Source organism: Pelmatolapia mariae, linkage group LG23 (genome assembly GCF_036321145.2).
Source record: "Pelmatolapia mariae isolate MD_Pm_ZW linkage group LG23, Pm_UMD_F_2, whole genome shotgun sequence".
Classification (NCBI taxonomy): domain Eukaryota; kingdom Metazoa; phylum Chordata; class Actinopteri; order Cichliformes; family Cichlidae; genus Pelmatolapia; species Pelmatolapia mariae.
Genome location: NC_086246.1, coordinates 16,110,267 through 16,129,351, shown reverse-complemented (window position 1 = coordinate 16,129,351; position 19,085 = coordinate 16,110,267). Strand labels below are relative to the sequence as shown.

Below are 19,085 nucleotides of genomic sequence, written 5' to 3'. Positions count from 1 at the left end.
AAACCGAGTGCGTTTCAGTGTCAGCTAATCAGCGGGATCAGTCTAATGAGCCAGTTTTGTTTCATTATTTATTTTTTTGTTTTTTCCGAGTTTGTGCTGTAAAAGCAGCTGCTGCAGCCGCGTGGACTCGTGTGTCCGTTGTGCTGAGGCTGGCAGTCTGCTGCAGTCATGCTTCCTGGTGACTGTTTTATTTTTGCAGCTGTGTTGCTTCAGACATGTTGCTCGACTAGACGTGTTGTGTTGTAGATCCCCGCAGCAGCTCGGCAGACTTTGTCCAAATTTAGCTGCTTTTGCTGATTCTCTCTGTCTGCCGTAGCTGCGTTTTGTTTTTTGTTCATCTCTGCAGCCGTAGTTGCTTTTAAACCTCCTCTAATCTCAGCTTCTCTTTCTTTGGTGTTGTTTTCTCCTTCTGCTGTGCTCTCTGTAGGACTGCTAGCTGCTGAAAGTACGTATACCCCCTCCTCTTACCCCCCCCCTCATAGATTGTGGATGTGTGATATCACCGTGACATCACTTGATCTGTAGTTGCATTTCTCCCATGTGTTGAATGATGTGGGTATTAATCCTCCATGCCTCTGTGCCCCCTCTGTCTCCTCTGCTGTCTCCTCTTTAAAGAACTTATTTTGCTCTGGTGTGTGTTTATTCTGACTGCTTCCTTTTGACTTGTGAAGATGAAACACATGCATTTCCATTATTGTGGCAACGTGAAGCTTTGAAAACCAGATTAAGACGTGCTGATGAGTAGTTTGTACAGTGAGCAAAAACAAAAGTAAAGATGATAAGATGCTTGCATCCTCAGTGTCCTGACTAACAATAAGATCTTTTATCTCCACTTTTCAGAGCGAGCTGCTTTTTACTGGTGCACACAGCTTTCTGTAAACCAATTTATCTCCCAAATTTATGCTGGCAACTAAAGGGCACTTATTGTGCTCTAGATAGACAGAGTTATTTATATTTTTATCATTTCACCAAGGTCCGGCTAACATACACAAAGGTCATTCTTGAACTTAGATGCTGCTCTGATAGAGGTCAAGAATAAAAATATGAAATGAATTAAATAGTTCCCATTTAAATGATTACTCATTACACTATCATAGCATGTTTGACTACTTCTAGCTGCATTTGTAAACTAAACATCATTGTCTTCATGCACTAATAAATCAGCCTTTAATTGCTGTGTACAGGCCTTTACACACCAAGCGTGTTTCGATAGAAACAACATGAAATTCAGAATTCTTTTGCATGTGTGAGCTTGTGAAAAAAAAAAAAAAAAATGAAATCCACATCAAGCAGTGATGAGCTGGTCCGGATGCTTCTAAACAAGGAAAGGAAGTAGTGGTGTGCGATACTGAATATTTTGCTATCGATCCGACACCAAGTAAATACGGGCCAGTATCGCCTATAGCGATACTTTTCGATAAATAAGGTGGATGCGTCATTGAACCGCTAAATTTCAGTTAATTTTCATGACCTTAAGTGTTTTTGTGATGTTTCCTTTTTTATTATTAAATAGTTTGGTTTGTTGAGCATAATTGTGCGATTAGTGTGAACAGCTGCATTGAGAACATACGAGTCCAAAAAAAATCTTTTTAACACATGTGACATTCACACCAGTCCTCCACGTCCGGTGTGTAAAGGCCTCAAGTTTTGAAGTGTTGTATTCTCTTCTTTAAATCTTTAGCCTTTGCGTTTTGTAACATTATGACTCACCGGCTATTTTTATATAATAGACTGATGGTCAAGTTGAAGAAAGAGCTCTCACTATATTTGTATGATGCACGTGCAAAGATGTGCTAAAAAAAAGAGGAAGCTTTTAACAGCTTAAACTCTCCTCTGCTGCATCTTTCATACATCACAGAAGTCCCGATTATCCCACTGTTCATCAGTAATTGCACATATTTAGAACAAAGTCTTTTTGTGTATTTTCTTCAGCTCATTTTTTTGGGCTTAGTTTTGTAGGCTTCCTTCATAACTGAGCAAAACTGGCTCAATCTCCTCTAAAGCAAAGCTTCACCTATAGTAAACTGCCTCAAGTCTGCAAGTCTGAATAATTAACGGTTTATTAAATTAAGATGTAATCTTTATCTTTATAAAGGACAGAAGTCGTGTCTTAGCCTCGCAGGCTTTCTCAAACTGTCAGCTGAAGTGTTACTGAGTTAAATTGGTGACACTTTTGTGGTTTCACTTAAGGTGTGATCTTTCTGAGCCTTTTTAAACTTTGTGTGTGTGTGAGAGAGAAAAACAAAGTTCATGTTTACACGGCCTGAGAAGAATTTTAATAACGTTGTGTGTCAGATTGTAATTCCCTCCGTGTTGCGTTTTTGTTTTTTTGTTTTCCTTGGGAGTGCTGCTCCTAACCATCATCCACACTGTGACTTTTTGAACTGACTTTCTTCTGATGTATTGATGCCATGTACCGCTGTTTCTCTGGTTTTGCTGCATGTGTGGGCGATGCAGCAGGTACTTGGGGTTCAATAGTTCTGAGTGTTTGTGTGTGTGTGTGTGTGTATTCCAGTGTTTTCACTTGTACTGTTTGTGATTTTTTTTTTTTTTTTTTTTTTTTTTTTTTTTGGTGGAATTTGTTGTTTTTGTTTTGTTTGTGTTTTTGCCTGTTTCTGGTAGTGTGTCATGTTCAGTGTTTGCATTTTGTGTAGTGTTGAAGAGACTGCTTTGTGTACTTGTGAATGTTTGTGTAATTGTGAGTCAGTGTATATTTGGAGTGTGTAACCTGTGTGTGTGTGTGTGTGTGTGTGTGTGTGTGTGTGTGTGTGTGTGTGTGTGTGTGTGTGTACAGGGGCAGTATCACAGGTTTTGGACAGTCTAGAGGAGATCCATGCATTGACAGACTGCAGTGAGAAAGATATGGACTTCCTGCACAGCGTCTTCCAGGACCAGCACCTCCACACTCTGTTAGATGTGAGTAAACGCTTCCTCTGCAGTATCTAAAGTATCCAGTAGGTGCCATGACAAATCAACAATACAGTGGTCCCTCGTTTATCGCGGGAGTTGCGTTCTTAAAAATAACCCGCGATAGGTGAAATCCGCGAAGTAGCCAGCTTTATTTTTTACAACTATTATAGATGTTTTAAGGCTGTAAAACCCCTTACTACACACTTTATATACTTTTCTCAGACAGGCATGAACATTTTGACACTTTTCTCTCTTGTTTAAACACTCTCAAAGTTCAAACCTTTGTAGAAAAATAAGTCCAGCGATTGTCTTTGACGGTGCAAAACGTTTCACTGACATTGTTGTGTTTGTTGGGGGGAAAACTTACAAACATACACTACAGCACTTCAGAGTCACACTGCTAGCGATCAAAGATTTATGTAAATTTGACAAGCTGAACGCATTCTGTACTGTACAGGAAGAGGGATGGGTACCGGGCACCGGTTCTGACATAAACGGTAGTAACCAGACTGAAAAGCAGCGCACATTTCGGTGCTTTATTTCGGTGCTTTTTTTCCCCCCTGAGATGTGATACACTTTGGATTCTAGCCAATCATTTTACCTTTGCAAGCGTAGTAGGCGGGCCCAGGTACGTACGCTCTTTTAGAGCAGAGCTACAGATTAAAAATGCTCAAGGCGAAGCGGTCAAAAGTCTGGCTGTACTTCACACCAAAATATGCAAACTCAGCAGCCTGCAACAAGTGCTTCAAGCTGATACTGTGATACTGTGCAAAGGAGGTAACTCCTCGAATCTGATGAAACACCTGGCGACGTATAGCATTTTGTTAAAAGCCGAGAAATGCACCGTATTTGATAGCTTGCTGCGAGACCTCACACCGAGCACATCTACTGCGGTGCCTGTTCTCGAACCCGGAGTTAGCAACATCCCCCAAGACCCCGAAGAGTAGAGTCCTGGCCCCTAGCCCTGCCAGTGTAGCAGAAATGATGACGGATGATGATGACAGCAGCAGCCGTTCTTCTCTACGTGAGTAGCTTAATGTTGTTCGTGTGTAATTTATGTTGAGTAGGCTAACCACGTTATTACATTAATGCATGTAAGGTGAACTAGCAAACACCGTCGTAGTTACATGCGGCTGTCTTCTTGTTTGATGGCAGATACTCCTTTCACCCTGGCCAAAAAGGCTAAAATGACCAAAGAAAAAGTGGAAAACAGCTAAACATGAGAGGTTTTTGGACAAAGTTTGTGGTTTTTTCCATTGTTTAAGCACTGCTTCCAGCCAAGAGTGATACCATATATGCACTATAGCTGCAGAAAAGGCTAAGATTGTTATCTTTTTACAAAAAAAACAGCTAAACATGAGAGGTTTTTGGACAAAGTGTGTGTTCTCCATTCTTTAAGCACCGGTTCGAGCACCGTTTCAAAAGTACCGGTTTGGTACTGGTATCGGCTAAAACCTAAACGATACCCATCCCTATACAGGAGACACAGCACGGAGGAGATTGATTGACAATGGTCTACAGTCAATCGGGATGCTGAACACAATGCGCTGTAAAAAAAAAAAAAAAAAATGCATGCAAAATTGCACAAAAAAAATCCATGAAACAGCGAGGCCGCGAAAGGTGAACCGCGTTATAGCGAGGGACCACTGTAAACCACATTCATGCTCCACACAATTCCTTGGGCTTTCCATCTTTGCTTGCATTATCGTCTTCTGAATGTCATTAGCTGTTTGTTGTTGCTGTTATTTCAGCTTTATGACAAAATCAACACCAGATCGTCCCCTCAGATCAGAAATCCTCCAAGTGACGGAGTGCAGAGAGCCAAAGAGGTGAGGAAATCTAAAAATCAAAATGTCTTCTAAATTCTCTGAAGTGTAGCTTATAGATCTTCATGAGCTTGCCTCTAAAAGTTTATTTTCCTCTGCAGGTACTGGAAACCATCTCCTGTTACCCAGAGAATATGGAGGCCAAGGAGCTCAGGAGGATCCTCACACAGCCACACTTCATGGTGGGATATACAGCAGCACACACATTCTTAATCTAGGAATTGGGATTACAGCCTTCTGTGTCAGAAGTTGGGTCCTTTTGTCAGCCCACATAACTCCCTGGGCTACAAATCTGCTTAGCACCTGAGCTTTTGGTGAGCGCTCGCACAGGAAAGGCACAGACAGCAGAGCTGAAGAGAGCATGTACTAAAGGGCTTCCACCTGCAAGCAGTGCCGATACTTTGGCTTTGCATCAGCTAGACTATCGTCAGATGATTCTAGCGGCCAGTACAAACCAGAGACGAAGGGATGCCGAGGATACCGATGAAAGACCTGGAAGATAGAAACTGAGCTAGAAGAAGTTAGTGGTGGCTTTCATGTAAAGGTACTGAGGTTCTAGTCGAGAGTAGCTTTGTATTAAACAAAGTATTTAAGTCAGAATAGGGTTGTTTTTACTCTGTGCGTGTGTGTGTGTGTATCGCTATCCACAGCAGCTAGCTGTAGGATGGTACTGCTGTTCTGTATCTGGGTTAGAAACATAAGAAGCCGAGCTGTTTGTGTGTCTCTCTGCTGAATCGGTATGTGACACTTAACTGGAGCTGTCATGCTTTAAGTTTGGTTCAATCCAATTAGCCTGTCCTGCACCCTGACCTGACTGCCTGGTTAATCCTGCCACAGACATTTAACTGTGCTGCTAGCAGAACTGGTGTGAAGGGGCTTAGTGTGGCAGCACATGGGGCAGAAAACGCCTTTGAGTTTTTTCCTCTGAGCTGTATGATTTTAGTAATCACTTCAGTTATGAAGTAGTGATGCAAGGACGTGTTTTGTTCCCTTTAATTATGGACTTAAGCGGTGAGGATTCAGGGGGATTCGGCATCAAACATTTAGTCCATTGTTGACGTGTCCTGTAAATGCGCACTAACGTCTTTGTTATTAGTTGTTCTTTTCAGCTGCTCTCTTTGCTGCAAGTCAAAAGCCTTTAGTGCCAGCTGTTCCAAAGCTCCCTGACTGTCATGCATCATCAGTGTACATGCTGTCGCTCTGATGAGCAGCTGTGATCATTTGGCAAGCTGGGCTGGTGGATGTTTAAAAAAACAAAAAAAACCCCTGTGTGTCAGTGACATGATTAGTGCCCAAAGAGGATTAGTGTAAGCCACACTCTCTTCACACTCGTACAAAAACACTGTGCGTGCTCACACGTACCTTCTCTTGACAGGGATTTTGCAGCATGTTTTCTTGGCCAGCTTGAACCAATATTTTCTGCCTCAGCACTGACACAAAAACTGCACCCAGAAAGAATAACCCTAAAACAGCATGGCATTAATACCCACGTATCTATAGGGCCCACACACACTGGGGTCCTTTAAAGAAAAAGGAGAATTGCTGCCTTGTTGTTGTGCTTCTGCACATCAGTCTCAGTTTGTCTGTCTAGATCAGGGACGTCAAACTCATTTTATATCGTGGGCCAGATGCCTAAGTGGGCAGACCAGTGAAACTCCTGTCAGTGTAAGGAACTTTAATTACACATTTAATCCCAGAGATGTCTTAATATGAGAAAAAGAAGTGCGATTTTATCTCAGTTTTTCAACATGGTAAAGAAATGCTGTAGTTAATGGAAGAAATCTGTCAGCATGAACCTTAAATGGAAACAAACGTGTTTAAAAACAGGAACTTTTACATCATTTCATTTGAATTTTCTTTGCCCATTTACTCTGGTGTAGCATTAATGGCTTTATCTTTATGAGTGAAGGTAAAGCTGTTAAACTCATGAAAATACAGTTAAAAGTCCAAAATGTACGCCTTCCTTCACTTTTTCCATTGCTGTCCAGCAGGGCCGAATTAGAGTCTCTGCTGGGCCAATTCTGGCTACTGGGCCTCATGTTTGACACCTGTGGTCTGGATGAATCTAATATATGAAAGATTTGTGAAGTAATTTAATAGGTGGGGACCAGAGAGTCAGCTTCTCCACCTCTTAGTTAAGGTGATGTTTTTAAAGGGCACGCTGATGCAGTGAAGTTAATCTTTGACCTATGAGACAGATTTGTAAAATGTCATGATTTGCAAATGTTATATTTTTAGGTTAGCTTTTTGTTGAGGTCACAATGACCTTTTTTTTTTTTAAACCACCTAACTGTAATTAGTTCATCCTTGAGTTCAGTATTTGTCACATGTAGAAATTCCCTTAAAGGTTTTGATGTCATAAAGAACACAAATGAGCAACATGTATTTATAAAGTGCTCGTCACAGACAGGAGTACCAAAGTGTTTCACAGAAAATACCTGAAAATGAAACTTTCAAAGAGCAAGGCGAGCAGACAGCTCAAAAACATGCTGCTGAAAATAAAGCTTCTCTTTATTTTCATTCTCGGTTAACCCCCTTGCAGGATGAAAGAGGAAATATACAAGCAAACAAGGCAGATCAATACACACCACCATCCAAAACAGGAAAGAGCTGTCATTGTCTGCAAGTCTTAACACTGAGTGTTTGTGTCCAGGCTCTGCTGCAGACCCACGATGTGGTGGCACACGAGGTGTACAGCGACGAGGCGTTGAGGGTGACTCCCCCGCCTACTTCACCGTACCTGAACGGAGACTCCCCAGACAGCACCAACGGAGACATGGACTTGGAAAATGTCACCAGGGTTCGGCTGGTTCAGTTTCAGAAGAACACAGATGAGCCCATGGTGTGTGCAGGAAGCTCACATTTCAGAAACCTAGAGTTAAAACCTTTTCTATGTCAACAACAGTGGGAACTAAATTAGCTACAGCTACTGCGATTATTTGTGGTTCAGCATTATTTCTAATAGAAGAGAATAATGATGGGTGTGGCACAGAGGCTAATGAAAACGCTGTCATCTGGTCATTAGCAGCGTCTTTGTCCTGTCTTCTTCCCCTCACCCCCAACTGGCCGCGGCAGATAGCCGCCCTGGAGGTTTCTTGCTGTTAAAAGGGAGTTTTTCCTTTCCACTGTCGCCAAAGCACTTCCTCATATGATTGTTGGTTTTCTTTGTAGTATCATAAGGTCTTTACCTTACAATATAAAGTGCTTTGAGTCAGCTGTTCTTATGATTTGGTGCTATGTAAATAAACTTGAATTGAAAAAACTGAATAGCTATGCGCTGACCCTGTGTCTGTTCCAGGGCATTACTCTGAAAATGAACGACCTCAACCACTGCATTGTGGCCCGCATCATGCATGGTGGGATGATCCATCGACAAGGTAAATCATGTCATATGTGATGAGATTGCCATTTAAAATGTCCTCGTTCATCTAGTAAGTGTTGTGAGTAACAAAGTGTGATAGTTCTTATGTTGTCCTCTCACATTGGAGTGACTTCTGGTAATGTGACACAACACAACGCGACTCTACATTGGCTGGGCTCTTGGGGTGTTCCTAGTCTCTGCTTTGTGAAATACTGATGTCTCAACACCCACGAGCCTCGTTTGTAACCTTTATTAATTCCATTCTTTCTGCACTTCAGGGACTCTGCATGTAGGAGATGAGATCCGGGAGATTAATGGCATCAGCGTTGCTAATCAGACGGTAGAACAGCTCCAGAAGATGCTGGTAGGTCACACCAGCTCTGAGCAGGCCGTTTTTCAGCTGATATCACTGCATTTCTTTGAATTTATTCAGTATGTTAAAGATGTAATGTTAGTGATGTATTGTACCAAAAGATGGCATCAAGTAGCATCATTATTAGTACCTGTACCTGAATATTAATAACATTTAAAACTGTTTGTTTACTTCTAATGTCCAAAAAACTACTAGGGGACACTAGAAATAGGGAGTGAATAAAAGCAACAGTGGTCCCTCTGTGATTGAACTATTGTAATTGTTAAAGATTTTAAAAAATGCTCTTCGTCTCCACAGAGAGAGATGAGGGGAAGCATCACCTTCAAGATTGTGCCCAGTTACCGATCCCAGTCAATGTCTTGTGAGGTACAAAACTATCAGTGCACACATTTTGTTTCACATGCATTGTGGGGAATTAAATCCTTAGGTTTCTATTTCCCGTTGCAGAAAGAGTCTCCGGATTTATCTCGACAGTCACCTGCAAATGGTCATGCTAGTGTGACCAGCTCCATCCTGGTACGTTCAGCGTAACGGTGACCAAAAGTGAAAGCTCATAGCAACAAATCATCTTGATAATGGATCTGGATTAAGATCATTCTCTTAAAATACTAAAAGTCTCTTTGTATGTTGCCAAATAGGACCTGCCATCGACTATTCAGCCTAAAGGCCGTCAGGTAAGATTTCCTAATTGTTTACACCACACGTGCACTCCCCCGATGCAACAGTGTGCTTACACAGCATGTATGTACCTACATCACTCGTGTTTCCCGCCTTTGCATTCCACCTGTTCTGATTACACCAAGTCTTGGTCTTCACTGTAGGGCCTCCATCAGAGAGAGAGAGAGCAAGAGAGAGCACATACTATAGAACAAAAGTTGTCATTTATATCCTCTGCATGATAAAGTCCATCATCACACACACACACATGTATATAAAATGCAGCACAAACTTTGTATTTTTGTATGGGTTCCTCATAACCTTTTTCTTGACTCCCCCCGACATTTTCTACTGCATGATATACTGTATGTGTGTGTGTGATGCTCTCAACCCCATAGATCTGCAGACCTGCTATCAAGGACAAATTGTCCATCAAGGTAAGATGGAGCTTGGTGGACCCTCCGTAGAAGTAGATCCCGACTCCTCTCAGCCCTCCCCTCCCTGCCCCGCAAAGTTTGGTTCCTCATCGTAATGGTGCTTAGATCCCATGTTTGCTGTCAAAGCTTAGGTTTCATAATAGTTCATCAGTAGAGAGAATATGGATGTATGTGCACAAGCCAACGAATCCACCCGCAGGCAGAGACGCAGCAAAGCTCTTTGTTTGATCACGTTAGTCCCGCTGTTCATCAGTCTGAGTGTCTGTGCTTTTTCCTGCTCTGGCTTTTGTACTGCTGTCTTATTTCTGACTACTTACCAGTGTAGCAGCCAGTCTCTTCATAAGGGCAGCTTGCCTTGTCATCCTCTCCTCACCTAATGTAGGCTTTTCTCACTGTTCTGCACCTACAGATTTATGTACGCGCTCAGTTTGAGTACGACCCGGCAAAAGACGACCTCATCCCATGCAAGGAGGCCGGCATCCGCTTCCGGGTAGGTGACATCATTCAGATCATCTCCAAGGATGACCACAACTGGTGGCAAGGAAAGCTGGAGAACACCAAGAATGGCACAGCAGGACTCATCCCCTCACCTGAACTGCAGGAATGGTGAGTACAGCAAACATTCAACGCCAGTTTGAAGCTAAAACTGTAGCAAGTCTTAGTTGTTATGGAGTTTTCTGATGAAGTTAATGGAGGGCCGCTAAATAGTAAAAATATCCAGACTATCCTGAGTGATTACAGATGCAGCTCTAATAACATGACAGCTGGTGATTGTGTACAAGAAACATGGTTCTGAAGGATGACCTCACAGATGCCCTTACAGTACAAATGTACTTAGACTACTGTTCTTGCTGTACTCATGCTGTGTAGTACAACTATTAAAACTAGGCACTCTGTCTTTGTAATGTTATTGTTATTTAAAGACAAACTGAGGAACAGAAATCCTGTTATCTGGGGACAGAGAGCTTAAATAGTTTACTACTCCCCTGCAGCAGCACATGCGCCAGTTCTGCACCTGCTGCAGGATGGATTCAGCCTGGCCTCTGCGCTCCTGTGTAGATGCAGAATGCCACAGTGAGCTGGCCATACAGAAGGAAAACAGGCAGGAAGAGACGGGCTGGCCGGTTAGCAGCGATTAGCCTTTGAAAATAAGGAGTGTTTGTGTGTGAATCCCAGACTGCATTGACGAGAACAATAAAATGTAACCTGTAATTGTGTAGTGTTGTCAAATGTCCAGTGTCTTAAAATCTGACAGCCTTTATTTGTTAAATGTGAGTTGTATTAACATTGTACTAACAATAAGCATGATTGGTCCTCCTTCCACTGACCTACATTTTACAATCTGGGCCTGAGTAAATTTCAGTGTCTTGCTTCCTGTTGTGTTTGCTGTGGTTAGTGATGGCATTACATGCCCGAGTTCATCTGAACCACACTGGTCAAGTAGCCAGGGTACGATAGGCAGTCACCACACAAGTTCACAAATATGCACTGTGTTGATCACAAAGATCAAAATACAAGTTTGTAGTTTAAAATATAAATGCATATCAGTGACTGAAGCTTTTTATTTTAAAACACACCTTATTATGTTGGCCATGAAGTCTTTGTGAAGCCAGGCACCCCTGCCAGGATTCAAGCCTGGAACTAACCAGTATCCTAGAGGGGGATGGAGGTAGTTTCACAACATTAGTCCCTCCATAATACTGGTGCTTGTGTCAGTGTGCATAAATAAATGTAAAGCAGGATAAAAGCTCTTTTAAATGATTCCCCTCTGCATTATTGTAAAAAGCTAAATTCCTTCTACACTCACATGCTGACATTTACCTTCGGTCACATGTGGCCATTCAACAGTGCATGTGTTGCTTTCAGGCGTGTGGCATGTATAGCAATGGAGAAGACCAAACAGGAACAGCAGGCCAGTTGTACCTGGTTTGGCAAGAAGAAGAAACAGTACAAAGACAAATACCTGGCCAAGCACAACGCAGGTAAGCCAACAAGTCACACTAACACTCACTCACTGTAAGCATTTAACTTGACAGCTCACTAATGCAAAACTGTAATATGAGGTGGTTGGACATTTGACCCTAATTAGGGGTTGCAGTGGTGATGGTGACAGGCACTAGTCCCTGATATTGTCAAGTCCTGTCAGGCAGCCTGGCGGTGAAGCTTTTTCACTAAAACAAGAATATTTTCTGAGATCTTTGATTCATAAGCAAAGGTTTAATAGCTATCAAGTATTGCTGTACTCAAGAACACCCCTGCCCAGGTACTTATTCATTCATTTATATAACTAAGCTACATTGAATAGTCTCAACTGTTTTCCTATAACTCCTTGATAATGTGCAGTAGATGAATAAATGTGCAGTCACAATCTTAATATCTTGTTTGGGTAATAAAAAGGAAGTACTGTGACGCATGTCATTTCAACTGAAGTGATGAAGAGTGATTATTGCTAACCTTGTAACGGCACTGTTGCCCCTGCTGTAGTGACTGTAGATGATCCTGTATGTGTAACTGTTGCATGTCTGTTGCCTTTTCCCTCTGACAGACCTCTTCTGCTGCCGTCTCAATTTGACCTCATTTTCAGTGACTAACAGCTCTGTTAACAAGTTTTGTTATGGTGGTTTTTGTTTGATTTGTCTTCTTTTATGGTGTCTTTTTATTAACCCTTCCGCTCCCACCCTTTGTCCATATTTCATGCTGTCTCTTACCCAATGACATGGCTGCATGTAAGTAACTCCAGAGAGCTGGCATCCAGCTTCTACGTATTTCTTCCTTCTCTCTGCTTTCATGCCTCGTCCTCTTCCTGATGTCTCCTTGACTTTTGAATGACAGCGGCTTTGTCAGACTTGTTATGAGCTGCTCTAGTTTGTAATTCAGATTAAAGAGATGTTAGTCAGCTTGATTCGGTTTCTCTGTTTTAACAAGGTTAGTGCAAATAAGTAGGCTTTAATGCTTTCTCGAGGCATTCGACCTTCATCGGGTGTGCCTGTTTGAATGAGCAGTTGGTGTACATTATGGCGGCATTTGAATAATTCAAGCCCGCCTGACTGAGAATCCCAGGTTTGATTTATGCCACAGGGACAAAACATTGGAATGAATGTTAATCTCATTAGCATCAGCATTGCATGTGTTCCCTTAGACACCTTATTAGGTACACCCATCTGACACCACAGTGATCTGAAAAGAGCCCTGTGATACATTCTGCTTCATGAAGGCTGGAGTTTTACAAAAGGTGTTGCTTCATATAAAGTTAGGAGCAACAACATACCCAGTGGCAACATGAGGTTTGATGAAGCAGGATTTATTGGAGGGCTGCTGTGTTTTGCAGCGGTCTAAGTCATGCCTACCAGAGAGAACAAGGCATTCATTTGTTAAGCACACGCTTCAAAATTCATCTATGGAGTTAATTTTATACGCTAAAACATGTTTAAGTAGTTCATACTGTCCATTATAATTAGCATTTCCATGTAACGCATGCCCTCTTCATACTTATAGCTAATCCTGTTTATTCTCTGATGCAGTGTTTGATCAACTAGATCTGGTAACATACGAGGAGGTGGTTAAACTGCCGTCATTTAAGAGAAAAACGCTGGTTTTACTTGGTAAGTAAACACAGAAAAGCAAATGACTACAACTACAAACCATGCAGCCTGCACGACTGGCCCGTTCAGTACCTCTTCTGCTTTTCCAGATACTTTTGTAGTTGCACATCAGGTTGTGCCGTAAGGCTTTCCGAGGGGTTTGTGGTTACAGCGTGCCTATGGTGTAGATTTAACAGAGTATAAATCCACTGTAAGTTGGTGTCCCAGGTGGAGGAGTTTAAGTATAGCTAACTTGTTCACAAGTGAGGCAAGAAAGGGGCTAGAGGCTGACGGTGGGATTAGTGCAGTGTCTGCAGTTATGCAGATGCTGCACTGGTCTGTTGCGGTGAAGAGAGCTCAGATGGACAGCAAAGCTGTCAAATTACAGCTACATCTCCATCCTAACCTTTGACCAAAGGCTGCAGGTTAGGTCATTTTGGAGGAACTAAGAGTAGAACTACTGCTGCTGCCTGAGAGGAGCCAGTTAGGTGTTTGGGTTTCTGATTGGGAGTAGACTGGGGCAAGAGGCGCTGCCTCAAAACCAGATAAATGGCAGAAGATAGTGTTTTTGGGCACTGAAGCACATCCATCTTTCACTTGGGGACTGAACATCAAACCATCTAATGATTAGAAAACCTGCAGTGTTTAGTAAAGTGCCTTCCTTACACTTTCCTGAAGTCTGCACGTGTACTTAAATATCATTCAGGTGTGACAAAAAATGTACTTTTGTTGCTCTGATTTATGTTTTCAGCTTGTGTGTGCTTAGTTAACCATCATAGTTAAAAAGGTAAAGCTAATGCTTGAATATCAAAAAGGATAATCTAAGTAACATCTCCAGTGCATTTAAAACAGGAAACAAATACACATCACAGCATTTGAATACACCTTTATATCCTTTAAATGTTAACTAGAGACAAACTCTGAGCAGAGACGTCATTTATCAGTAAGTGTTATATTTGTGGGCAGGTGAGATGCTGCCACCTTAGTGTAATAACTCTACACTGCAAAGTAAACCTGTCGGTCTGGCTTGTTTATTTCTATTCCAAACAACCAAATTAGCCTTTCTTGTTTTGTACTTAAGATGTACCAACAACTATTCAGAAAAAAGCCCAATGATTCAGACAGCCTGTGAAGTGCACATACAGAAAGTATTATTCTGAATCAGCCATTACCAGCTGCAATTACAGGAACTTGTAATTATTAGAAAACTCTCATAATTACAAGAGAGTAATGGAGTGGGGATTGGAACACTGATGATGCTCATTGATCACATTAAACCAGGTGCTACTGTGCTGGGCTGCATGATTAATAATCAGTTTTACCTTTTCTAAAATTACAAGGGAGTGCAAATGAAAGCATCAGCTATAAAGATCAATTCGGAAAACATATCCATTAGGTTTTTTCTGCAAATACTGGACACCAGACAACAGCTGTGGAGGACATGAGAATAAATGCTTCATCATAGAAAGAATGAGCGTAGATTTGCAAGGACTCCTGTCAGCACGCTGCAACTTACTAAACTTAGACTTAAAGCTAACTGATTGATCTGTGTGGAGTTACTGCACTAATGCATTTAATGTCTTCTTTCTACTTTGATTCAGGTGCACACGGAGTTGGTCGGAGGCACATCAAGAACACGCTGATCACCAAACATCCCGACCGCTTTGCCTACCCTATTCCTCGTAAGAGCAAGATCTAAATACTTCCACAACAAGCTCTTGTTACGATTGGACAGCAAACTAATGACTCAAACATTTAAATTTCAAAGTGGATTCTCCTGTTTGACCCGTTACAACACAACAATGTCATCATCGGGAGTGTAACTTCTATATTCATCTCTTCTGTCTCAGACACAACTCGGCCTCCCAAGAAAGACGAGGAGAACGGAAAGAACTACTACTTTGTTTCTCACGAGCAGATGATGCAGGACATCAGCAACAACGACTACCTGGAGTATGGCAGCCATGAGGATGCCATGTATGGAACCAGGCTGGAGACTATCAGGCAGATCCATGCACAGGGCATGATCTCCATCCTAGACGTCGAGCCACAGGCAAGTCATCTCGGCCCGGACATTTTCTTGCTACAACCAGAAGTCCCCCAAAACTAGCCATCTCCTCTAGAAGCCAAGTATAAGTTCAAGTGAAAGTACCCTTATGTTGGAACTTGCAGTAATTTACTTATTCGCATATTAGGTCTGGGCAGTATAAAAAAACTCCACTGATAGAACAGTCTCATGTGCCACTTTGTAAATTACACAGTTTAAGATTTTCTTTCCTCATCAGGCGCTAAAGATCCTCAGGACAGCTGAGTTTGCTCCATACGTCGTCTTCATCGCGGCTCCCACCATCACCCCCGGCATGACTGAGGTATGGTCTTCTCTGTTATACTTGCGCTTCCCATCTTGGGCAGTTATGTTTCGCTGCACATACTAACCAAGTTCATACTTATGGCACAGTTACACTGGCTTTCTAGTCTGAATTATGATGGTGTGTTGTTGAAAGAAAACTGATGAGAGCATCATTACATATCTAAATCAAGAGGGTGCTGCTTTAGCGTAATTGCTGTTAGGGGTCAAAGGACCACACACTGAATTCAAACTGGACAGCCCAACGTAAAACAGCGTCTTAATTTCCATTTCTGTCGTCCTGTGCGTTCCTCTCACTGCACGTGCTCAGTTTGCTTTAAGCATGTTTGTGTTTCCTTTGGCATGCCTATTTTCATGTGCACTCAAGATCCCAAAGTGGTGCAGGAAACTGCCTGTAAGTACAAATTAAATGGTGCGAGTTCACTTGTTGTTTGGAGACTGTAGAAAAGCATCTGTGCCCCTCTGTGTTTGTTTAAATAGCAGCAGTCTAGCTTCGTTCACTCCTCTACCTTTTGATTTCTTCTAATTCCTCTAATCCCTCCAATAATGCCCTTGTTTGGGTGCCTTTTCATTTGTGATGCAACTTCACGCCTTGTTGTTTCATCAGGCTTCCACCTCCCTCTTCCATTTTCCCTTCCTCGTATTCAGAACTGTTACTGGGGTAAATATCTGGTTGGAGTATTTCTGAGAAACACACTTTAAATTTAAGGTTTTTTCAATTAAATATAGTGAACAGGGCAAGGGCCTGAGCCCTAACACTGAGCTGAACTCCATTTCAAATGAGGTTACATCTTTATTCTTATAGACTTCTCTCATAGATATTAACTCCATCATTTCCTAGTATATAAGACTTATTTAAAAGACAACTGCTTAGTTCAATTTAACCCCTAGAAATACTGCAGTTATTTAAGAGCCATCTATTAATTAGATGATTGGGTTATATATTCACTCAGTTCTTCCTTTTTCCAGTTCAAACTATTACAAAAGCCACATCCTGGGACTTATCTTACCTGCTTTATGTAATATTAACACATCATTAAATAATTGAAGCAGAAAATGTGGGTGCAACATTATCTAAAATCTTGACGGTCAGTTTAAGAACAGCGTTTTTTCCACCACTCCAAAGGTGAACTGGAGCCTCGAAGCACATCACACAGTTGTACTTCAGCCAAAGCCAGGCACTGATGTCACTCTCTCTCCCCCCTCACTCCACCAGGACGAATCTCTTCAGCGGCTACAGAAGGAGTCGGAGATGCTGCAGCAAACCTACGCTCACTACTTTGACCAGACCATCATCAACAACGAGATCGACGACACCATCCGCCTGCTGGAGGAGGCCGTGGACCTGGTGTCCACCACTCCTCAGTGGGTTCCCGTCTCCTGGGTCTACTGACATACACTCAACGGCAACTCGCTCATCGCCCTCGACGATCCATCTCCGATTCAACGTGGAATCTAAACTCTGAATCACATCTCTCATCAGAATCGCATTTCTGTAGATAAACTGTTATTGAAGAAGAGAGAAACAAAGAAACTAATGACTGATGTCTCATTACCGAGACTTCTTCATCCTCCTCCTCGCCCCTTTTCTCAACAGCCTGAAAGGCATAGTGTAAATATATACATATATATATATAAATGACTAAAAAACTAAGTGAATATGGTTCTGTCCTAATATAGTTGAATGGTGGGGAGTGGTGGGGCAGTGTAGTAGATATTTTGTACTTTTTCTTTTGTAATTGATGATGGATGGTAATATTGGAAAGACAATAGCAAGCATGACCATAAAGCAGTCTTATGGGGTTGCCTGTGTGCGTGTTGACCTTTTAAAGCACTCCTTGTGGTACTCTGTTCTCCCCTCTAATCTCCTCGGCTCCTGTGACAAGCAGGCCGAACTCTGAAGCACATTAGAAGCTGCTATAGTGGCGACAACCGATTCCCTCAGCTCCACGTCCAAGTTAGAGTGACACGAAAAGCACAGGAAACTTGGCATTTTCTTTCTCCCTCAGCTCTTATTTATTTTACCGGCCCTCTGTGCCTTTCAGTTTGTTGAATGAGCACACTTGCACCCCTCTGTCGTCTCTCCTCGTGTTGCTGTAGCCTGACGTCCTATGCTTCCTTCCCCAGCCTTTGATGGTCTTTGTTTACATCTCAGTTTGCACAAAATGGACAATGAAGAAAACGCGTGCTGCATTCTGTCATCTCGGTTTTCACGACGTCTCGCCTGCTCTTCTCTGGCTGTCTTTACTCTGCTCCCTTGTACACAAAATGCGAATCGGTGGACCTAGAAGTTCGTTTTTGAGACGTTACCAGCTATGAAAAAAATAAAGAAATAAAAGCACTGACATTCACCACTAAACACGACTCCTGAAGTGGAAGCAAAAACAACAACGGTAAAAAAAAATAAAAGAAAAACTGCCTTATCAGAGCCTTGGGGAAGAAGTGGCTAACACCTATGCACACCCCTGTTTTCTGCAAGGCAGACCGGCGCCACGACAACCATTTTCTTCTCTCCTAACACTCAGTGAGCCATGCTTGTTGAAATGTTTGTGTGGAAGGACAGGGCTTCGCGTAGGTGAGATCGGTCCAATCGTAGAGCCACCATTTTTGGAACTGTTAACTGTTGTCTTCAAAAATATTTAAAAAAATAAATAAAGGAGAATTCTTGTTTTTCTGGGGGGAGAGAAAATTAAAATTTTGTGTGTAAATGTTTCAATGGTGCGTACGTCATGAGTGAATTACCAAGAGCCAGTGTATATTAACCCTTAAAAGAAGCTCAGTATGTGACATAACCTCCTCATGCTTTACCACAAGTGGCACAACACACTCCTACATGTATGGCACATCAGTTGAAGGCTCGAGGAGTGGAAAACAATAATGATAGTAATAATAAAAAAAGTCAATATTCCAAGCTGTGGTTTGGCTGCCGTTGTGCCACTTTGAGTAAAGTGTCTTCATTTCAAGTCCTGTGTAAATTACCTCTGCAAATGAGAAAAGCAGCTCTTCTGTATGAAATGTTGTTCTTTTTTGTTATTTCATTTTTAAAAAAAAATATATTTCCTTTTACGTGTTTAAAGTAAACCGCAGCGTCTGGCGTCTTATTTCAGATGTGAAAGTGAGCGCGGGTGGAGGTTGCTGTGTGGGTGTACTTACAGAGTTTTTTTTTTTTAATCAAAAATTTTAACTTGAAACTCTATTTTTTAAAGGAGAGCAAAACAAATAATTAGAGGATAAATATATAATAGACCAAAGCACTTTTAAAAAATTACTCATTAATATCCAATTAAAAATATTCAAAATAAAATGTAGGCTCAAATTTGCTTTTGTCTGTATTTACATTTGTTGTACAATATAAATAACTATTAATATGCTTTCTTGTTACATTTTACATTTTAATTTACATTTTTTTTTATTATTTTCAAGTCATATTTTATGTTTATCTCATCAATTTTTTTTAACATTTATTCACTACTTCTTTATGCAAATGACTGGGTTTGCATTTGAAGTGCCATAAAATAAAGTTTGTTAATAAGCTTTCAGATTGGAAGTGTTAGACTGAAATTCATGAGCAA

At 41.6% G+C, this 19,085-nt stretch overlaps 1 protein-coding gene across 16 annotated transcripts in view; it reads left to right on the top strand.

Moving 5' to 3' along the window:
* The window catches only part of LOC134620884 (peripheral plasma membrane protein CASK-like), a 48,598-nt gene extending 30,004 nt beyond the window's left edge, over window positions 1-18,594 (top strand). Inside the window, exons 11-29 of one of the 16 annotated variants that reach the window (XM_063467213.1) lie at window positions 428-445; window positions 2,795-2,916; window positions 4,662-4,739; window positions 4,838-4,918; window positions 7,390-7,578; window positions 8,035-8,113; window positions 8,376-8,461; window positions 8,768-8,836; window positions 8,918-8,986; window positions 9,109-9,144; window positions 9,526-9,564; window positions 9,974-10,170; window positions 11,431-11,546; window positions 13,086-13,166; window positions 14,747-14,827; window positions 14,996-15,198; window positions 15,431-15,514; window positions 15,881-15,907; window positions 16,730-18,594. In XM_063467213.1, coding sequence (XP_063323283.1) covers window positions 428-445; window positions 2,795-2,916; window positions 4,662-4,739; window positions 4,838-4,918; window positions 7,390-7,578; window positions 8,035-8,113; window positions 8,376-8,461; window positions 8,768-8,836; window positions 8,918-8,986; window positions 9,109-9,144; window positions 9,526-9,564; window positions 9,974-10,170; window positions 11,431-11,546; window positions 13,086-13,166; window positions 14,747-14,827; window positions 14,996-15,198; window positions 15,431-15,514; window positions 15,881-15,907; window positions 16,730-16,906 — 1,832 coding nt within the window. In that variant the 3' untranslated portion in view covers window positions 16,907-18,594. Of the gene's footprint in view, window positions 1-427; window positions 446-2,791; window positions 2,917-4,661; window positions 4,740-4,837; window positions 4,919-7,389; window positions 7,579-8,034; window positions 8,114-8,375; window positions 8,462-8,767; window positions 8,987-9,108; window positions 9,145-9,525; window positions 9,565-9,973; window positions 10,171-11,430; window positions 11,547-13,085; window positions 13,167-14,746; window positions 14,828-14,995; window positions 15,199-15,430; window positions 15,515-15,880; window positions 15,908-16,729 lie in introns of all 16 variants that reach the window. The other 15 variants (XM_063467212.1, XM_063467214.1, XM_063467210.1 and 12 more) reach the window with 15 other exon arrangements.
* The last annotated feature ends 491 nt before the right edge of the window (window positions 18,595-19,085 follow it).